We start from the raw sequence: 19,530 nt of genomic DNA, 5'->3' as shown, positions 1-19,530 counted from the left end.
ATTATTAAACAACATTATTATGCCCTGTCAGCTATCATATTTTAAAGCCCACATATGCTAGTTGTGAGATTTCATGTTAAAAACCATTCATCCACTCAAGTTATTTATACAAAACAAAAATTTTATGACTTGAGCTCATCTCATGTACTTAAGGTAATTACTAATTAGGGTGTCAAAATATCATAATCTACAACAGCAACAAAAACTGCTAAAATCTGCATTAGAATCAGAATGCTACAACACTAGAAGCCTAGAACTGATAAATGCCAAAATAACACATTCACTGGCAAGCAAAAGCTTAAAGCTGTTCAGTGTTCACCAAGTGAAAAAAGCATTCAGAGCAACGATAGGATTCGTGAAGTATGAAGGATAATAGAATCTCCTAATCATTTTTTTTTTTTTGTGACATGCCTTTTTCTCCTTTTTTTTATTTTTACATATAATTGTTTCTCAAAAATTTCTATTTTTTGTTGTATTAAAATGAAATTCTATATTAACTTTAAAAGCTTCCTACAATCTGAAAGTATATCCAGTGAATTGGGTTAAAAACGAACATGAAAAAAAAAGGGGGTTTGTCATTGGTTTTCCTTCAGCGAAGCAGCAACACTTCTACAAACTCGGCCATCGGCGCAATCTGCCGCCAACCAGCCACTACTTTGATGAGCAAGTTTGCATTAAAGACAGTAGCATTTGCATAAAAGAATTAATCAGACATGTCATCTTCAGCTCCACTAGATTGATAATTGTGTCGATGATGCTGTTCAAGATCATCATCCATTTCTAGACCCCTTCTCTTTGATGTACTGGCTTTCGAACTTGTATAAACCTTCAAAGCATCATTGATATATAGCAAATTATTTTGCAAATTCTAATTAATGCAGTGACAAGCTTAAAGAAAAATTCAGTGCCATACCTGTGAATCCTTTCGCTCAATTGCTGCAACACTTGACCTCCGCCGTACAGTCACTCTTGCAGGTATTGGAAATTGCTCGACCTCATCACTTGATCTTCCCTCTTTAGCCCTCTTTTTTCTTAAAACAAGTTTTGTTGGAAGAGGCTGCATGTGAAACTCAATTTAAACAGAGAGAAAACCAATAAACTATTATTAGTTGAGAAAGCGATATTGGTTCCATAAAATACCACATAACGTGCTTCTGACTCATCAAATGCAACTAGGAATGTTGTAGGGTCATCTGCATCATCACCCCGAACCTATTGAGACCAAAAAATGAAAAATTGGCAGCTTAGTTCGAAATGAAAAAAATTTTTAAAAAGGAGTTAATTTTAAATTAGCTATATAAATTTAAAACCAAATCATGATGTGATTTCACTCTTTTAACTATGAAAATCTTGCCACATACATCCCAGTGATACTCGCGAACCCAAGAATATGAGACATCTTCATTTTCATCATATATATCCTTTGACAGCTGCCATCACAAAGTACAGAAATAAAAAGTTAATCAAAACTGTTAATAAAAAGAATGAGCATTTCAAAATTGAAATCCATATTTAAATGTAATGCATACCTGTCCAGGTGTTGGGGTCATGTAAGCCAAAAATTTCTCAGGATTTGCAGGATCTGAGCCGGTTGCAACATAACTTTTCATAAGTGCCTGCATACAACAAATAGTAAGAGTTCTCTTCAATTGCATAACAGTGATACAATACTCCTAATCCTACCAATGAAACCATAACAAGAATATAACACTCCTAATCCTACCAAATAAACAAACATTAGAGGATTACTTCAAAAGTCAATTCCAGGCAACACTAAGTATTCATTAAAAAACCACGAGAACAATTTAACAAGACACAAGGTTGCAAACAGTTGCAGTAAAGGCATAACTGCTTTCTATATTGCCATATGTGCTATTTTAATTTTTTGATCAGCCTTTCTCCAGATTTTAAACTTGAAACGAAAATGAACATTTTTTTAAATAAAAACACAGAAATTGATTATGAATGTAAATCATCCATACAAGTATGCAACACAGCTTACCTTTGATTCACAGGCATCGCGAACAGATTTGTCCAACTTACTATACATTTCTGAATCAGCTGTAGGAGCATTATCAAATGCAGCAATAACAAACTGTTCATCATACCTGCAAAGTAGTATAGAAGGCAGCTCAATCAATATGATAAGATATAATGTCATATAGCAGGTCTTCCTTCTAGTATGAAAAACTAAGACTCTACATTCTTAAAAATAACAAATTAATAGCTTGGCAGGATAAGTAATAATCTCGCGTATATCTGGTGCCTTACCTATCAAAATCAGGTAACAAAGGCAAAACCTCAACAGGATACAAAGATTTGTTGGTTGCATGAACAGGGCGTGACTTAGCTGCTTCAAATGATGCTTCGATTTCCCTGATCTGTCTTTCCCTAAAAGAGAGAATTCAAATATAATTGTGAAATATAATTATCTTTCACATATTAATTTCTTTGTCAAAAATACCTTACAAAATTTAAATTACTCAGATGGATCAACTGGTATATGCATACCTACTGTTACGACTGTCCAACATGCTGCGGCCTCCTCTCATCTCTCTCAGCTCCTTAGCTTGTTTTTCGGTTAAAGACTACAACAGGATGTTCATAAACTATTGTGCATAGAGAGAGTAATGCATCATCATATTTACATATACGTGTGTTACCTGTTTTGTTGAATCCATGCTGAGGGGAGATATATATTGTGTTTTCACAAGCCAAGCTACACCTTTATCAGTAGGCCTGTCTTTTCTTTTTAAGCCGTCTTTCTTTATAGGAGTAGCCGCAACATCATCTCGCAACAAATCTTCGTCTTCTGGAGCAAGAGGTAGTCTGACACTGGGAGGGCTGAGAGGCGAATAAAAGAGTTCATCAAACCTTCTGATTCAGCATGTCATTGAAGTATGCAAAATTATTAAAGGGGTTAGGAATAATACTTATAAACACTGAGGTCAAGCAGGTCCAGAGGAATCCCAAGATCTGGTTCCACAAAAAGTTTGGGTTTGTACATTTTCTCCAGCGACGTGATTGTATATTTCGTATATCTGGGCAATGCAGATAAAATTTCCAAAAGTACACACATTAGCACAAGTATACTTAATTGTTAAAGTACTATTTTGAAACAAAAATCAGTGCCTAATAGATAATACATCACCATAAATCTTTAAGACTTACAAATAAAAAAAAAAACAATTTCCATCCTTACATCATATCTTCTTGGACAATGGGTATCTTACAACTTTACAAGTAAGCCCAACAAAACAGAAGATGAGCTTGGCCATTTACAAATTAACCACTGTTAGCTTATCCCCAGTTTCCCCATGTCTCTAACACTCTATCAACCAAATGGAGAACCATGCTTCATCAACCTCTATCCCAGAAAGCATACAGGGAATGGAAGTATCAAGTGACAGACGACTAGAATATGATAGTTAAGAAAAGTAAATCCTAAAGAATTGGTGAAAATTATGTATAATTTAGATGTTTAAAAGTGGCTACATGACAATCAATAGATCAAATTATCAACCCTTGACTTTCATTGATTGCCAAGAATCACTGCTCCCACGAAGTATGTCCTTGTAAGTTGCAATATACTTGCAGGGCATATCCAAAAAAGTACCTCACTATTATACATCATGTCTATAAATGTTGCAATAACTTAGATGTTTTCCAGCTCTCTCAACTGAGAAAGGGTAGTCCTCTTCGTCTCCTCCCACACTTGAGAACATTTATCACTTAATTGAAAAAAATATATATACTTATTGGATAGGTGAAAGTAGCACAACACAAATCAATATTATCTCATCAATAGGATCGAATTTCTATAAATGTAAAAGAGAGCAGCAAATGTACATACTGATCTTTATCCCTCTTGAACGCCATAAGCTTAGGTTGTGCACTTGGATCTGGAAGTTCATTTCGGAATCTTAAATGAGAATACACATTAAAATTGAGTCAGTATTTGAAGTAAACACTAGAGGAGATTTAGGATCATCCACAACAACAATCCATTTGTCTGCTTATGAATCATCAGTAACACTGAGTAATGTAACTCAATTGAGAAAAAGCAAAGGATTCTTAAAGACAACACAATCATACATAATTCGAGATTCTCATATCCAATCAGAAATTTATTTATCCACCAACAGCAAAATCTACATACTCACTTCATTTTGCACAAAAATGTTGTTGGCTTTTTCAACCTATTTTCAATTCTCTCCGCACTCAATAAGGGTGTAGTTCTCTTCTCTGCTGCCATTCGAGACCCTGCAACCGAACCCGAACCATGCCCCTTCCCAGATGACATCATCTGAGTCTTCTGCAAGACACTGTTCTGTGATTCCTTCAGCTGCTGCCTATGCTTCTCTTCTTGCCTCTGCTTCTCAAATTCTCTCTTCTTCCTTAACCTCCTCTCTTCTTCTGTCTCAACCCTCCCCTGCACCCCGTTCGGCTTCTTCCCTGGCATTGGAGGAACAGCAGAAGGCTTCTGCTGTTTATGAGGATTTCCATGATTTGAATGCTCATAACCTTCCTTTATCGGCCCTTTATCTCGGCTATGCATCCGCCTCTCATCCTTTGGTGGCGGCGGGGGAGGAGCTGAAGCAGGAGGAGGAGGCGGCGAGGAAGGTGGAGGGGGTGGAGGTGGGATAGAATTGCTCGGCGGAGGCGAAGATGGAGGCAGAGGGGGAGGTGGTGGAGGTGGCTGCTGCCCATACTGAGAGTATTGACTAGAAGGGTAATACATAGGAGCACCATGTGAAGAAGGCGGTGGTGGAGGTGGAGGCGGGTATGAATTTTCGGGTGGTGGCGGTGGAGGTGGTGGATAAGGGTAGGGGTGATGGGAAGGAGGAGGAGGTGGTGGTGCAGCACCCCCACCATGAGAATGGAAATTTGAATTTGGGGGCATTTGGTTATAAGGTTGTGGAGGGAATGAATTTGAAGTAGAAGGGTCTCCACCAGCACCACCAGCACCACCATAACCACCACTCCAATTCTGATTATACTGATGGTTAGGGTTTTGACTAGATTGCGGAGGGAAGGGCCTGTAAGAGGCCATTCCTAATTTCAATTTCAATCACCACAAAAATTCACACACAACAAAAAAGCTCAACTCAACTAAATTCCCAAAACAAAAATCACACTATCTAGGTTTAAATATCGCTAAGGTTATCTGGTTATTCTTCTTCTTGTTCTTATAAAGTTCCTTCTATTATCTTCAAAATTTGAAATTCAAGCTTAACAGAGGTAAACCCTAAAAATAATAATCAACGACAAAACTTGATTCCGAAACATAAAGCTCGCAGAAAGTAATAATAACAAGTTGTAAGAGTAACCCAAAATTGCAAAACTGAAAATTGGTGCAAGAATTATAATGGGGGTAGAATAATGTACAGAATGTGAAGACGACGGGGAGAATTGGAAGAAGCAGAATCTGAAGAATGTACAAAGAAATCTATGAATCGATAAGAGATAGTGAAGAAGAAGAAGAAGAATGGGAAGTGGGTTTTGTTCGTCGGAGTGTTGTTGAGAACTGCGAATGAAAGCAGCTCGGTAGTCGGTACGGTACGATCTCTAACAAGCTCTATTTTTCGTTTTCAGGTTTTCTTTCTTTTCTTTTTTTTAATAATTTGGATTTTGTATAAAGTATTTCTTGGAGGGTTTTAGTATGAAATTTAATTAGAGATTGTGTTTGGGATTAGATAGAGGATTTTAAAATTTTGAAGAACTTTAAATGATATGTAATTAAATTATTGAAATTTAAATATATATATATATATATATAATTTTAAAACATTTTGTTTGTGTATAGAATAAAAATTTTTATCTATGACAAGTTTGATTTTAAAATTTTTCATTTTTTATTAATAAATTTGTAAGAAAGAAATCTGTTTTTGAGATTTTATTCTCTCATTAGAGAGAGAGAGTATTTTAAATTATCATTTTAAATGAAATAAAATATTTCATAAAAATACTTAGAATTTTGTAAATGGTAAATATATATATATACAATTATCATCGTATGAAATTAATAGATAAAAATTATTAGATAATAATTTAATTAAATATATTAAATAATAATTTTTAATTATCAATTTTATATAAAAATAATTGTATATAAATTTGTACTTTTATAAAATATTCTTATTAATATTCAAACAAAATATTTTAAGAATACTTTTAAAAGTACATTCTTCCAAATGTCTTATACTCTTATCTAAACACATTTTGAATTTTTTTTCTTTTTTTGGATTTAATTAATAAGGAAAAGGAAAATTTTTATAAGCTATTTGTCCTAAACAAAGTTTTAACTTTTAACATTGAATTTTAAAGGGTTAATTTAGTTATAAAAAAACTAGAAAGCAACATTAATTAAATAAACTAAATATGTCTTAATTAGCACAAAATATAATTAAGAACTTTTAACTTATATCCTATATTTTTTGGAAAAAAAGTAATAATAATAATAATAATAATAATAATAATAATAATAATAATAATTTACTCTATTATTATAATAAAATACTTTTACACTGATAATGTTAATATTTTATTAATTAATTAAAAATAAAATATGAACGAGATGACACCTAATACATCCCAAGTTTGGGCTTAGTCTCTGGGCTAAAATAATTCCCAAAATGGTATCTTGACAATTAGATCATGAATAATCATGGGCTTTAATTTGTTTTTGGAATTGTTAATTCTTTAAGCACGTTCACTTTTTTTTGTTTTTGGTATAATTAAGCACCTTCACTTTGACCTGGACAAAAACTACTGTTTTTGTTGCTCAGGTTATCTTTCCAGCCCAACAAACCAAAAACTAATATATCGTATATCTAAACTTCATTTAAGGGTTTATCGTTGATCAATAAATTACTGGAATACTGTTATATTACTTGGCCGTTTTTAGTTAAGTCAACACAATACTACAAATGATCTGCACTTCTAATCAATGAAATTACGTTAACAAGAGAAAACAAAATAATACGAAATTTTTGTCTCCAGAAAATAAAAGAAGAAAGAAAATATCACTTTGAAGACTATTTGGATGACATTAGCATAGTTTCCAGGCTGGAATAATATTACATTATAATACCATGTATATATATAGTATAGTATAGTATAAAGTACAAGAACAAGATTCCTACAACATTCGAAAACAAAATTGATATTTGGAAAACCAAATATCTAGAGGAGCCAACATCACTTTCCTACTCTTAGCTTCTTGGTGATTTTTTTTTTTTGCTTTTTTATGTTACAAAATTCACCAATTGCATTTGCCCTTGTCATCTCCTGATTTTCTTGGTTGATCTTTTTCTTTTTTATTCAAAAATATTATATGTACATTAAAAACCAGTCATCATATATTTATGTATATTTACATATTTTATTTCATATATTTTCGATATACATATTTCTACATATGACTGATTATTAATATACGCGCAACACAATTGGTTTTTATTTTGGACGACATGCTGTCTCCATGGGTCCGGCTTGCCTAGCCAACTGAAAAAAAAAAAATTTCAATTAACAACATTAATGATATTATGGGTAAGATATTATTTTGACCCATATTTCATTTAAATATAATTTTCTTAGCAATATGAATTACAATATATTTTTTTAGTAATATTATATTTTACATATAACCCACTTACATATACTAACCTGAAAATAAGCTTCAAGTTTCTTTCTAAGTGAAGCATATTCTTTCTTCAATTGTTGGAAGGTCTTCATGCATCTGAATATTCACACAATAACATTACTATTATTACTTAGGATAATTTACAAATTAGGTAAGTGGAAAATGCCATATCTTGTATATAATAATAAATAATTTAAAAAAAGGCATATATAAGCAATAATTAAATGCTAGCTCTTTAATACCATGTCATGATACCACTCATCCCAAAAGCTTCAGCTGATGAGAAAATATAACACTAATAATTATATCTCTAATACTCCATAAACCTCCATTGTACACATTGTATAAATATTTCATTGGCTCCTCATACTTTTCCATTTTTTTAACATAAGATATATAGGAAACTTGTGTGAAAGATACATTACCCTTCAGCATTTCCTGTCCTACAATATTCCCTAAAGAGAGTGCACTCTGCTTTCACCTTTTTGGCTCCGATGCTACAAACCATTACAAAAAAAGAGAATGAGTCTAATTATATGATTAAGATTCTTTGTTGTGATAAAGCCAACACAATAGTATGTACTTGATGATACTTTTTAATATTAATCAACTTAATTTATTATAATAATTAATAATAAATATAGTAATTAATCATGTTTGAGAGATAATAAAAAAGGAGTTCTAAGTAAACAATGACTATCTTAAATAATATGAACAATTATCAATCAAATAAAAATATACTACACCTTTAAATTATTCACTTAAATTTTAATATTAAAATAATCATCCGTATACCTAATAAAATGAACATCCAATCTATCAATTGTTCACATTATTTAGTATTTTCATTGTCTACCTATACTTTTTCTAATAAAAAATCAGCTCAAATAATTTAAATTTATCTTATTTAATATTTATTAATTATCACTAAAATAATTATATAATTCTAGACGTAATAAATATATAATTACGAATATTATAGATATAAAATTATGAATATTATATTATATAAGATAACTTTAAATATTATCTCTCTAATATTTTCGCACAATAATTTACCTTGAACTGCTTCCTTTGAACTGATGCATAAGTGTGTCCAGTTTGTTGAAATCCAATGTGTGTCTCTCCTTCCTAATAATAGTGATAAGCACAAGAATGAATATAATGAAGCAACAATAATATACATTTTATACATTTTTCTTAAAAGCAGGTAATAATTAAGAAAATGATAAAAGCAATATTATTAATTAATTAGTTAACTTACAGTGCTTGCTCTATGCTTGAGATAAGGCGAGATGAATCACGGTAATAAAGGGTGACAATTTCTTCAACAAAGTTTGGATTAGCATCATCTGATAATTCTTCCAACTGGATAAATTGTTCATCCAATAATCCCTACACATACACAAAACTAATGTTCAAAATTCAACTCAAACTAATAACAGAACAATATATATGATAAAATTTCTTAGTGATCTCTTATACATTGGTATTGCAATCATGTTTTTTGTTGTGCGTTTAATTTCTCTTAAGTGGGGGTAATTTATTCCAAAAACTAAGTTAAGAGTCAGAGATTACCTTACACTTATAAAGATTATCAGGCTTTTAATTTTAGACAATGTGGGACTTATTGATATGTTATCATAAATTATATATGTATAGAAACAGAGTCATTAGATTATGCAAGACAAGAAGATATAGATGTTAAGAACCTGATCAAAAAGGGATTGTTTCATGGCAGCAACTTGCCTCCTTGGTTGGCTTCTCTCCATTGCAGGAACAATTGGGAATTGAGAGGAGACAGAGGACTATATATTATATTTGATTTTCTGAAGGGTTAGGTAATGATATGATATGGAAGGTGTGGGGAACTGAAGGGGTTTTTATAGCAGAGGAAAACATGATATAAGTCATGTGTCGAAGAGAGAGAGAAGCAAGAGACAAAAAGATTCACTTTGTTCTGTTTTTTTTTTTTTTTCCTTTACCTTTTTTCCATGATTGATGGGTGGGGCTAGCTTATTAGTTATTACTTATTAGATTGGGAATTGGAATGTTTCATGCATTATTTATTTATTTATTTTGATAGAAGGAATGTTTCATGCATTCTGTTTAGGACATTTGAGAATGCCCACTTCATTATATTATGGGTAGAGTATCTACTTCTATGGCCATGCAAATTTGAATCCAAAATACCCATAAGTGGAATTATCTCTGTAATTATATGTTTAATATCACTCATCTTTAAATCCTTTTTATTAAAAAAATATGAATAAAGTATTATTTTAATTTTCAATATTTAGTTTAAATATTAAATTTGATTATTTTAATCTAAAAAAATTTTAATCGGGTTTAATATTATTCTATTATTAATTTTGACATGAACAATTAACATATTAAAGATGCAATAACGTTCAATTTCAATACATAAGTAAAATCGGTTCTCCAATCATTTTTAATATGAATAGATTTTCTTAGATTTTGGAGCATTGATAATTGATGGTTAGGGTTTGAAGTTTTATAGGAAAAAGAGAATGAAAAAAAAAATGTTACAAGAATATTTTGGTTATATTTATCTAATATATAAAAATAAAAAATATGATTTAACTAAAAATATTGTTAACGTTCATATTACTCATTTCATTAATTATTCTTATCAAATTTAAAAGTAGAACAATATTAAATCTATTTAAAAAAATTTAAAATTAATATAGAATATTTAAAACATTAAGGCCATTAGAATTGAGACCAAACACTGTAAATTAAAATAGTATTTTAGCTAAAAAGTATTGTACTTTTCATTAACCAAACAAATCATAATTTCTCATTTTGTTATGTTTTACATGAATAGTTGAAATCTAAAAGAATTACCTGCTAATGAATTAAACTATATTTTTTATTTTAAATTTTTAATTTCACTAAATATATTTTTAAAAAATAAAACAAAAAGAAAATGCATAATCTATTTTACTTATTACTTTTAATAATATGTTATCTTTTAAAGAATATTACATTTTTTATAAGGGTGAAAATAGGCTAAGTCGAGTTGAACTTTAACTTTGACAAATTTGACTCATATTCTAAGTCTAAACCTCTTAATTCTTATAAATATTTTTTTAAATTTGAGTCTAGTCTATTTAAAGTCTAACAAATCTACAGCCTATTTAAAAAGTTTGATTCGGGAATTAGAACTCAAAATAATAAACTTAAAAAATTTAAATTAATATTAAATATATTCTAAAATTTATAATTCATAATTTATAAAATATAATTTATTTATATATCAATCATTAGTCACGTATTATAACCATACTTATACTCTAATACTCTATAATTTTTTTTCTTTGAACAAAAAACTACAACATAATTTTAACCAATCTTAATGATTGATTCTTTTTAGTTTTATTTACTAATAATAATTTATTTTTATAAAATAAATTTGACAAGCCAATCCAACAAATTTTGTATGTTTTTTTTAACTCATGACATGGTTTTTTTAATTAATAGATTTTACAAAAAGTTTAAACCTGAATTTGTTTAATAAAACGAATTAAGTTATGAATTTCTATGGGATAGTCTAACCCATTTTTACTCCTAATTTTCTGTGTCATCTAAAACACATTAGTATTCCCCATTTAATTCATATATACTTTAATATGAGCTTCTTTTTTTTTATCTTCAAACCGCCCACTATTGAATGGACTTATTGCCAAGTTTCATAGTAAAATTCCACTTAATTTTAGCTATTATGGAGGAACTAATCCTCGCTTTCAAAAATTTACTAGATTTTTTATATACTTATCTTATATGGCACCGTATAGGTCTTAGTTTTGTTTTCTATATGCGGTTTTCATTCTAACTAGTTGTTCTAGTGGTTGATCTATTATCTCCCATTTCTTACTATCAATAGTTCTATTAAGTAGAGTGTTCAAATTCAAATCGATTTAAATTAAATTGTTCATCTAATCCAATTCAAATTAAAAATTGATTAAAATTGCACTAATTTAAATTTAATTAAATTCTATTTTTTACAAACCGCTGGATTGGATCGAATTTTAGATCTATTTTTTATAACCAATCAAATCTAATCCAAACCACACAATGTATTATAATATTATTATTTTATTATTATATTTACAATTATACTTATAACATGTTCAATTTGTTATACATTTTTTCTATTATTCATGTATTATTATTATTTAATAAATATTTTATATTCAAAATATTATTTATTTATTTATTTTAACTAACCTATAATTTTATTTCTATTGTTATATTATCGTTGGCTTTTTAAGATATTGTTAAGACTTGTTATGTATTGTGATTATTTAAAATTTGATGTTGAGACTTGTTATATGTATTTAATTTTTTTTATTTAAAAAACCACAAATCCAAACCGATCCAAACCGCTTGTAATCAAATCGGATCGGATTAGATTTTCAAAGAAAATTCATCCAATTCAAATCGTACCGCACATAAATTAAACGTTCAGATTGGATAACTTTTTTCTTTAAAACCGAACCAAATCACATCGCAAACACTCCTACTATTAACAACATTAAAGCAACCGCCGCAAAATAAACACAGGTGAGGTAGGTCAGGATGAAGAATTAACTCTACTCGTATTTTAAAATGATTAGCATTTTAAAAGTCATCTTTTAACTACACATGGATAAGTTTTTCAAAAGGTTGTAGCTTTTTTGCATATAAATAATATGTGTTGGAGTCTTGAGAAGAACTCAAATAATTAATTAATATATTAATTAAGTGCACAACTACTATAGTATCAATTGTATATATCTCTTAAAACAATATAATAAAATAAATCTTTCAAAAAGTGACGGGACAATTATTTTAAAACGGAAGAAATACCTAGCTAATTCTAACTTTTATTATATTGAAAATTAAAGAAACCTAGTAATCCGATAAGGCTTTGTTGGTAAAGTTTTTAAAAAAAAATGCTTGTATTTTTTAAAAATATAAGTATTTTGTTTTGCGTTTAGTAAATCAAAAAATTTATATGCTTGTATTTGTAATTTTTAAAAATTAAAAGTATTTTTAAAAATATCAAACAAAAATTTTTTTAAAAATAAATTGTACTTGTCAAAATTTAAAAGTCTAATATAATTATATATATTAATTAATATTCAAATTTTATTCTTACATTAATATTTTTAAATTTAAAAACTATTTATCAACTATATATTAAATGTATTTGTTATTTATATTTATTAAAAATTATTTTTAATCTAATTTATCAAATATAAATATTATAATTTTTAAAAATTAATTTTTATAAACTACTTTTAAAAGTAAAAGAGTCGAGTCTTTCACTAATTTGAAGGGCATTCAAAGTTTATGTGATTGTTCCTCCATAATCCATATTATTCAAACTCGAATCTAGAAATCTACCAATCCACTTTAATTTTTGTGAAGTGAATGACTGCCTAACCCCAAATTCTGATGATGCTACTTAATTCAATTTTTACAGCTGCGTCAAATATACACCAACATCTCTAAAAGGTCCATAACTCTTTATTTATTTAGTTTACTTTTGTAGAACCATATATACTATTCATAGGATAAGTATTGTTTTGATTCTTAATATTGAAGGTTAGAATTGAAATCATCTCTAACGTAATTTTTTTATTTAAAATTAGTCTTAATATTTTTTTCGTATTAAAATCGTTTTTTTTAATAAAATTTTATTTTATTACTAAATTATCCTTATTTTAAAAAAATTATAAAAAAAAAGACCCGAAGGAGAGAGGAGAAAGGAAAGGAGAAAGAGCGCGGGAGAGGGGGAAGGGGGGATGGGGAAGGGAGGAGCGCCATTGGGGGGGAGGCTGCTGCCATAGCCGCCACCACCATCGCGACACCTGCATCATCGTCGGTCTGCCTACGAACCGCCGCCATAACCGCAAACAAAGAAAGACGTCGCCGCCATTCATGCATGCTTCTGCCGCCGTGGAGTGCGTCGCCGGAAGGGGAGCCCGACGCGAAGAGGGCGGCACACGAAGGAGAGAGAGAGGGATTTGAGGCTGAATTGGGTTCCTACCACCGTCGATCTGCCCAGCCGCCGTCGCTCCGTTGCCCACAAGTTGCGGGTGGTTCTGCTTCGACTTCTGTATCTGCTTCCGATTCTGCTTCTAAATCTGCATCTGCATCTGCTTCTTCTTCTACTTTGTCTTATGTATATGCATCTGCTTCTTCTGCTTTGACTTTTGCATCTACTTCTTTTTTTGCATATGCTTTGATTTTGTTTTTTATTCTGATTTTGAGTGTTGGTTTTGTCGTTGAATTTGATATTGTTGATTCTGAATTTGATGTTGTTGAATTGGGTACTCATTGAATTTGATGTTGTTTCTGCTTTTGAATTTGATTCTAATTTTGATTATTAGTATTTGATGGGAGTAAGGGAGGTGGTGGTGGTGGAGTAAGGGAGGTGCTGGTGGTGGTAAAGGTGCTGGTAGTAGTAAAGGGTATTTTTTTCCGTAAAAAGTTAAAACGACGATTTTAATACAAAAAAATGTTAAGGATGATTTTAAACAAAAATTACGTTGGAGACGGTTTCGATTCTGACCCTCAACATTAGGGATCAAAATAATACTTATCCCCTATTCATATCAGTCATTAAATTATAATTATTTATATAGAATATATATTAAAATATAAAAATATATATTAAAAAAATTAAATAATATAATTATTTATATAAATAGTTAATTTTTAGTGTATATATATTTTTTCATTCTTAAAATATATAAATGCTGCAGTACTTAAAAAAAAAGTTATAATAGCTTTCGCCTTGGTATTGAAATTCTTTAATTTGGATAATATACTTAGAAAAATATCCAAATTAATTTAGTGAACCAAGAAATTCTAAACATTTTGTTTAATATCTTGAGATGCTGAGTATTGAAAATAAAAAATTTAAGAGAAAAAACTACTGAAATATAATAGCAGTAAATACAATAAATAAGATTATTTTTAAATTTAAAATAAATCTCAATTAGAAACTTGAGTTTACAAAAGAAAAAAAATTATTCAACAATAAATATTTAGTATTCACTTAAAATATTTCATGATGCATAATAATTGTATGTCTTAAAAAAAAAGTAGAAGTCTTGGCTAGCTTGTGTCTCATTTAAGGAACTATTAAACATACAAAATTCAATTATCTAATTTTTGTAGGAATTCTTCTCATTGCACTCCAGAAATAATTAAAAAAAAGTAATATTAAGAAGATAAAAAATTGTCTAAATTTATTTTATTTAATATTTATTAATTATAACAACAATTAAAAATATTAAATAAAAATAAATTTTTACTATTTTATTTTGTTTTTTTTCTCCCAAACATTATTGAAAAGCAAAATATAGTTTGGTAAGAAAATAAAGTAAAAGAAAATTAGTTTAATTAGCATATACTAGCCGCAAGATTAGTGGATGTACGGAACTTTGTGGTGCCATGATTTGGGTATCACCTCACTAATTTAATAGAGAATTTAATCCTAGCTCATTAATTATATATGTGCAGCAACTTTTGAAGTTAAGAGATTAAAAAAAAGTTTCAGAATGATGCTGCTAAAATATATATTTGTATTGACTATTAATTAATCAATATCATAATGATAAAAAAACTGATGTAATAAGTTAAATTTCAGGATATATTATATTGAATTCTGAGTTTATTAGTTGAATTAATTTTTAAAAAATTATATATATAAACTTGTGATACTATATTCTTAATGCATGGTATCACTCAAAAATAATTTATTTAAGCACATATGCATATGTATTTAATATCTCAAATTCACACTAAAATTTAATTAGACAATAATATTAATTATATTGGAACTCTTAAAAAAATCAATGTATAACAATAAAACTCAATATTCATCCGCTTAAGTAAGTATCAAAAGTTCGAATTTCGTCTTGTACATGTAACATTAGCCAACAATAAACCTTTAAATAAAATTTAAATCAATAATAAATTAATCTTTGACCTGTCAAATTGAGGACGGAATATCGTGAACAACCAAAAAAAATTTAATACCCATAATTAACATTGTCATTATCAATTTATTATCATGTCATCATTATGCGCAAACAAGCAAATGCAAAGTGTCTGAAAATGAGATAAGAGAACAAAGTGATGGATGTAAAAGAAGAATAATTACAAGTTCTATCCTTTTTTTCTATTTTACAAATAAAAGGAGACGTATACCAAATTAGCATATGCCCTTTCCTCTCAAATCAAGTTAGTTATTTATTGCGGCAAATAAAATTTAATTAAATTAATTAATAAAAAGTTCCAAATATTATACTGGCATCTCATGCATTTATGGGACAAAGAATTTATCCTGAAAAGAGATCATAAATAAAGTTTGCTTACATCCACCAAAGCACATATAAATAGGACCATAATGTAAAATCAGAAATCTTTTGCTCTTTGTTGCTATTTAATAAATGTTATTTATCTATTTCTGATCTACAGGTTTTATTGTTTAGGCCGAATTTAATTTTAATATATCAATGATATAAAAAATTTTATATTATTATTTTTCTATCAAAATAATTGTGAATTTTGATAACATGTTTTTTAGTAGTAAATTAATTATTTTCAGTTATATAATAATATATAATTAAATATTTGTGTAAAATTTTTTACACGATTAGTGTATGAAAAATCAATTCGATTTAGTCCATATATAGTTCACTTTTATCAAACTAAAACATTTATGAACAAATATTTATATTTCATCGTTATTTATGAATTTGTTTTTCTCCTTTGACAATTTTTAATGAACTTTATATATAAAAAATATATTATTAAACCACTCTTTCACCTTAGTTCATGACATCAATAAAGAAATTTTGCGGTGCACAAATTCAACTCGATAAAATATATAAATTCAGTTATAATTTTAATCTTTATTATCTTATCTTATCTTTACTTTTATCTTTCGTAGACAATACTCTATATATATTTAGTTTTATCTTCATAATTCAATCAATCAACAATTAATACAATTTTTTTCATATTTTTTTTTCTTTTTCTATTATTTCACAATTTTATTATACATATTAACTGAAATTTTTTTAAAAATTACCATTAAATATATGCCATATTAATTATAGTATTAAAGAATATAATCAAAGAAGTTAAAGTGTATATAGTTATTACAATTATGTATAACACATTATCATCACTTCGTATTCTAATATATATGGAAACAAAAAATTAAAGTTGTATGTAGGATCACGTAAGAATCTATCAAAGTGATTCAGAGACTGGTACTAAAATTTCTATCTCTGTCTCTAAAATTTCAGTATTTCAGTACTTCCAAAAAGTAGGGACACAGGAGACTGAAATTTTTAGAGATAGAGACTGAAACTTTAATAACATTTTATACCTAAAATACTTTCATTTCAATTAATTAATTCCAATTTTACCCTTTGTGCAAATTAAATTAGAGTTTCATTCTTGTTTCAATTCCCGTCTCCCATTTTGTACCAAACAGAATACTGAGATTTGTTTCAATCCCTGTTTTTTAGTCTCTGTCTTTCAGTCTCAGTTTTTCTGTCTCTGTCTCTCCACCAAACGCTACCTAAGAGTTCATGAAAAGACAATGATACTATATAGTTTATTTTTTGTTTTGTTTAGCATATAAAAAACATTTTCATGTTTATTCTCATAAGTACTATCATAAAATGTTTATGATGAATTTCACTTTCACCATCCATTATTTTTCCCAATAAAAAATAAGAAAATAATGGAGGATATATTATGTCTTGATTAGTACCAAAGTCAACTCCTTTCACACCTACTAATATTTAACAGGACAGGTGGCACATTGGCCATGGTTCTAAGAGGGAATTCAAAGAATTTAACACAAAGTTTTATATTCATGCCACATTTGCAAGTTGAATGTGACTGCAACGGTGAAAAGTGACCTTAAATTTAACCATGTTTTGTGGATATTATTTGTTACATACTTTGTGATTTTTTTCGATAATATTAGAGAGAAAAAATAAAAAAATGTAATAATAGTTTTTTGCTCTTTTAAAATATATCATCTATTTGACATTATTTATTCTTATTTAATCAAATTATATTTTTGTTAGATATATGATTAGTTATTCTTTTTTAGTGGCTTGATGAATTTTTAAAAGAAATTATTTATGATGACATGTTATTAGAATTTTAATTATGATTAAAAGGACGAATACTAATGTGTTTTTGAAAAAGTAATCAAGGAGTACAACGTTTATTGATATTAAAGATAAAAAAGATTAAAAAATAAAATATTTAATTTTAAAGTTTAAATTTTAAACTCTATTAAATTTTAAAATTTAAATATAAATTATTAGTATAAAATATAATAACTAGTTAAGAAATATGGAATATTTAAGAATAAACTAAAAGCTTGAATCTTTTTTAATGCGAGTGAAATTTGGAAATGGATATTGGTTAATGAAGTGGTAAATCTAAACCGCTAGCCAAGTCTACCCTAATTAATAATCTATAACGTAATTAACTTAGCTTGGTTAACAAGTAAGTTAATTAATTCTATGAATAAATGATAAAATTAGTCCCTGAAAGATTATACATCTTTAATTTGATTCTCGAAAAAAAAATTTAATCAAATTTATCCTCAAAAAATTTTAGTTTAGTCACATTAGTCATTCCGTCACTTTCTACGTTGACGGCGTTAATGCTATGTTTGTTTAAGAGAAAAATGGAAGGAAAAAAAATAGGAAGGAAAATGATTATTTTTCATTGTTTGGTTGAGGAAGAAAATTAGAAGGGAGAGAAAATGAATGGAAGAAAACTGGTAGAGCCCACCAATTTTTTTTTCTCCAACATTGGAAAGAAAATGGAGAGAAAATTAATATTTTTCTCTCTACTTCAAATACTATCCCTTCACTTTTTTAATATATATTATAATATAGGGGTAAAATTGTCTTTTTATAACATTTCTTTCCTTCTTATTTTCCTTCCATCCAAACACATCTAAAGAAAATAAAAATTCACTCAATTTCTTTCTTTTCCTTTCTTTCCTTTCTATTTCCTTCCTCTCTATTTCTTTCCTTCCAACCAAACATAGCCTAAGAAAAGCTAACGTGAAACGTTAAGTTATATGTCAGCACACCCCTCTACATCCTAATTGATAGCCAATACAATACTTTTATAAAATTTGGTCAAATTAATCCCTAAATAACAAACCCTAATTCCAAAATGTTGTATATATATCCCCTTCCTATGGAGTGTAGTGGCAGTAGTTCAGCACACCCCTCTACATCCTAATTGATGTCGCTTGCATGATGGTTGGTAAAGATAGAGGTTGTAGTGGTGGAACTAATCTACTTTGAACTATTGAAAATGTTTAATCAACTAGAATGAATCCCTAACCCCAAAAACAATTTTCAATTTCAACCAAAAAACACCAACAAAAAACAAAATTTAACAATGGCACAATCCTAAAACAAAGTTCAATAACAAAAATAAATAAATAAATAAAACTTTATTTCCACATAATCGATTCCACGAAAAAAATGCGAATCCCAAAATCAAACAACAAAACAAACACTAAACATAAACAATGATAAGAGAAATTGGTAACTACTGCTCTTTTAATATTCAGAAAAATAGAACCTTGATCAACTTTCATGAATCAACAAAGAGCAAAATCCCAATTCCACAATCGATTTTCAATTCCAACAAAAAAAACTAACAAAAAACAAATTTTATCAATGGCACAATTCTAACAATAAAATTAGTAACCAGAGCAAAATAAAACATTAAACAACGACAATAATGGCCGTTGGTCATGTCTTCAATCACTACGCTGAAGCCACTCTTCAATGGTAAACTTGCAA

General features: G+C 28.5%; 2 protein-coding genes across 2 annotated transcripts; both read right to left on the bottom strand.

The window, feature by feature from the left end:
* Positions 1 to 188: 188 nt before the first annotated feature.
* LOC112709963 (protein PAF1 homolog) lies at positions 189 to 5,698 on the bottom strand. The gene is made up of 12 exons (XM_025761996.3): positions 4,164 to 5,698; positions 3,854 to 3,922; positions 2,934 to 3,041; positions 2,664 to 2,844; positions 2,512 to 2,588; positions 2,272 to 2,391; positions 2,003 to 2,108; positions 1,530 to 1,616; positions 1,362 to 1,430; positions 1,141 to 1,212; positions 914 to 1,057; positions 189 to 826 (listed from the first exon to the last, which is right to left on the bottom strand). Exons 1-12 carry the CDS (start codon positions 5,051 to 5,053, stop codon positions 704 to 706), a joined length of 2,046 nt encoding a protein of 681 aa, XP_025617781.1. The 5' UTR covers positions 5,054 to 5,698; the 3' UTR covers positions 189 to 703.
* A 1,327-nt stretch (positions 5,699 to 7,025) lies between these two features.
* Positions 7,026 to 9,518, bottom strand: LOC112709962 (histidine-containing phosphotransfer protein 4). Its single transcript, XM_025761995.2, has 6 exons — positions 9,358 to 9,518; positions 8,910 to 9,040; positions 8,705 to 8,776; positions 8,071 to 8,142; positions 7,669 to 7,741; positions 7,026 to 7,506 (listed from the first exon to the last, which is right to left on the bottom strand). The coding sequence occupies exons 1-6, from the start codon at positions 9,415 to 9,417 to the stop codon at positions 7,459 to 7,461; spliced, it is 456 nt and encodes a 151-aa protein (XP_025617780.1). The 5' UTR covers positions 9,418 to 9,518; the 3' UTR covers positions 7,026 to 7,458.
* Positions 9,519 to 19,530: the final 10,012 nt, after the last annotated feature.

This window comes from Arachis hypogaea, chromosome 9 (assembly GCF_003086295.3).
Source record: "Arachis hypogaea cultivar Tifrunner chromosome 9, arahy.Tifrunner.gnm2.J5K5, whole genome shotgun sequence".
Taxonomy (NCBI): Eukaryota; Viridiplantae; Streptophyta; class Magnoliopsida; order Fabales; family Fabaceae; genus Arachis; species Arachis hypogaea.
The sequence above is the reverse complement of the archived record's forward strand: the minus strand, read 5'-3'. Positions and strand labels throughout refer to the sequence as shown.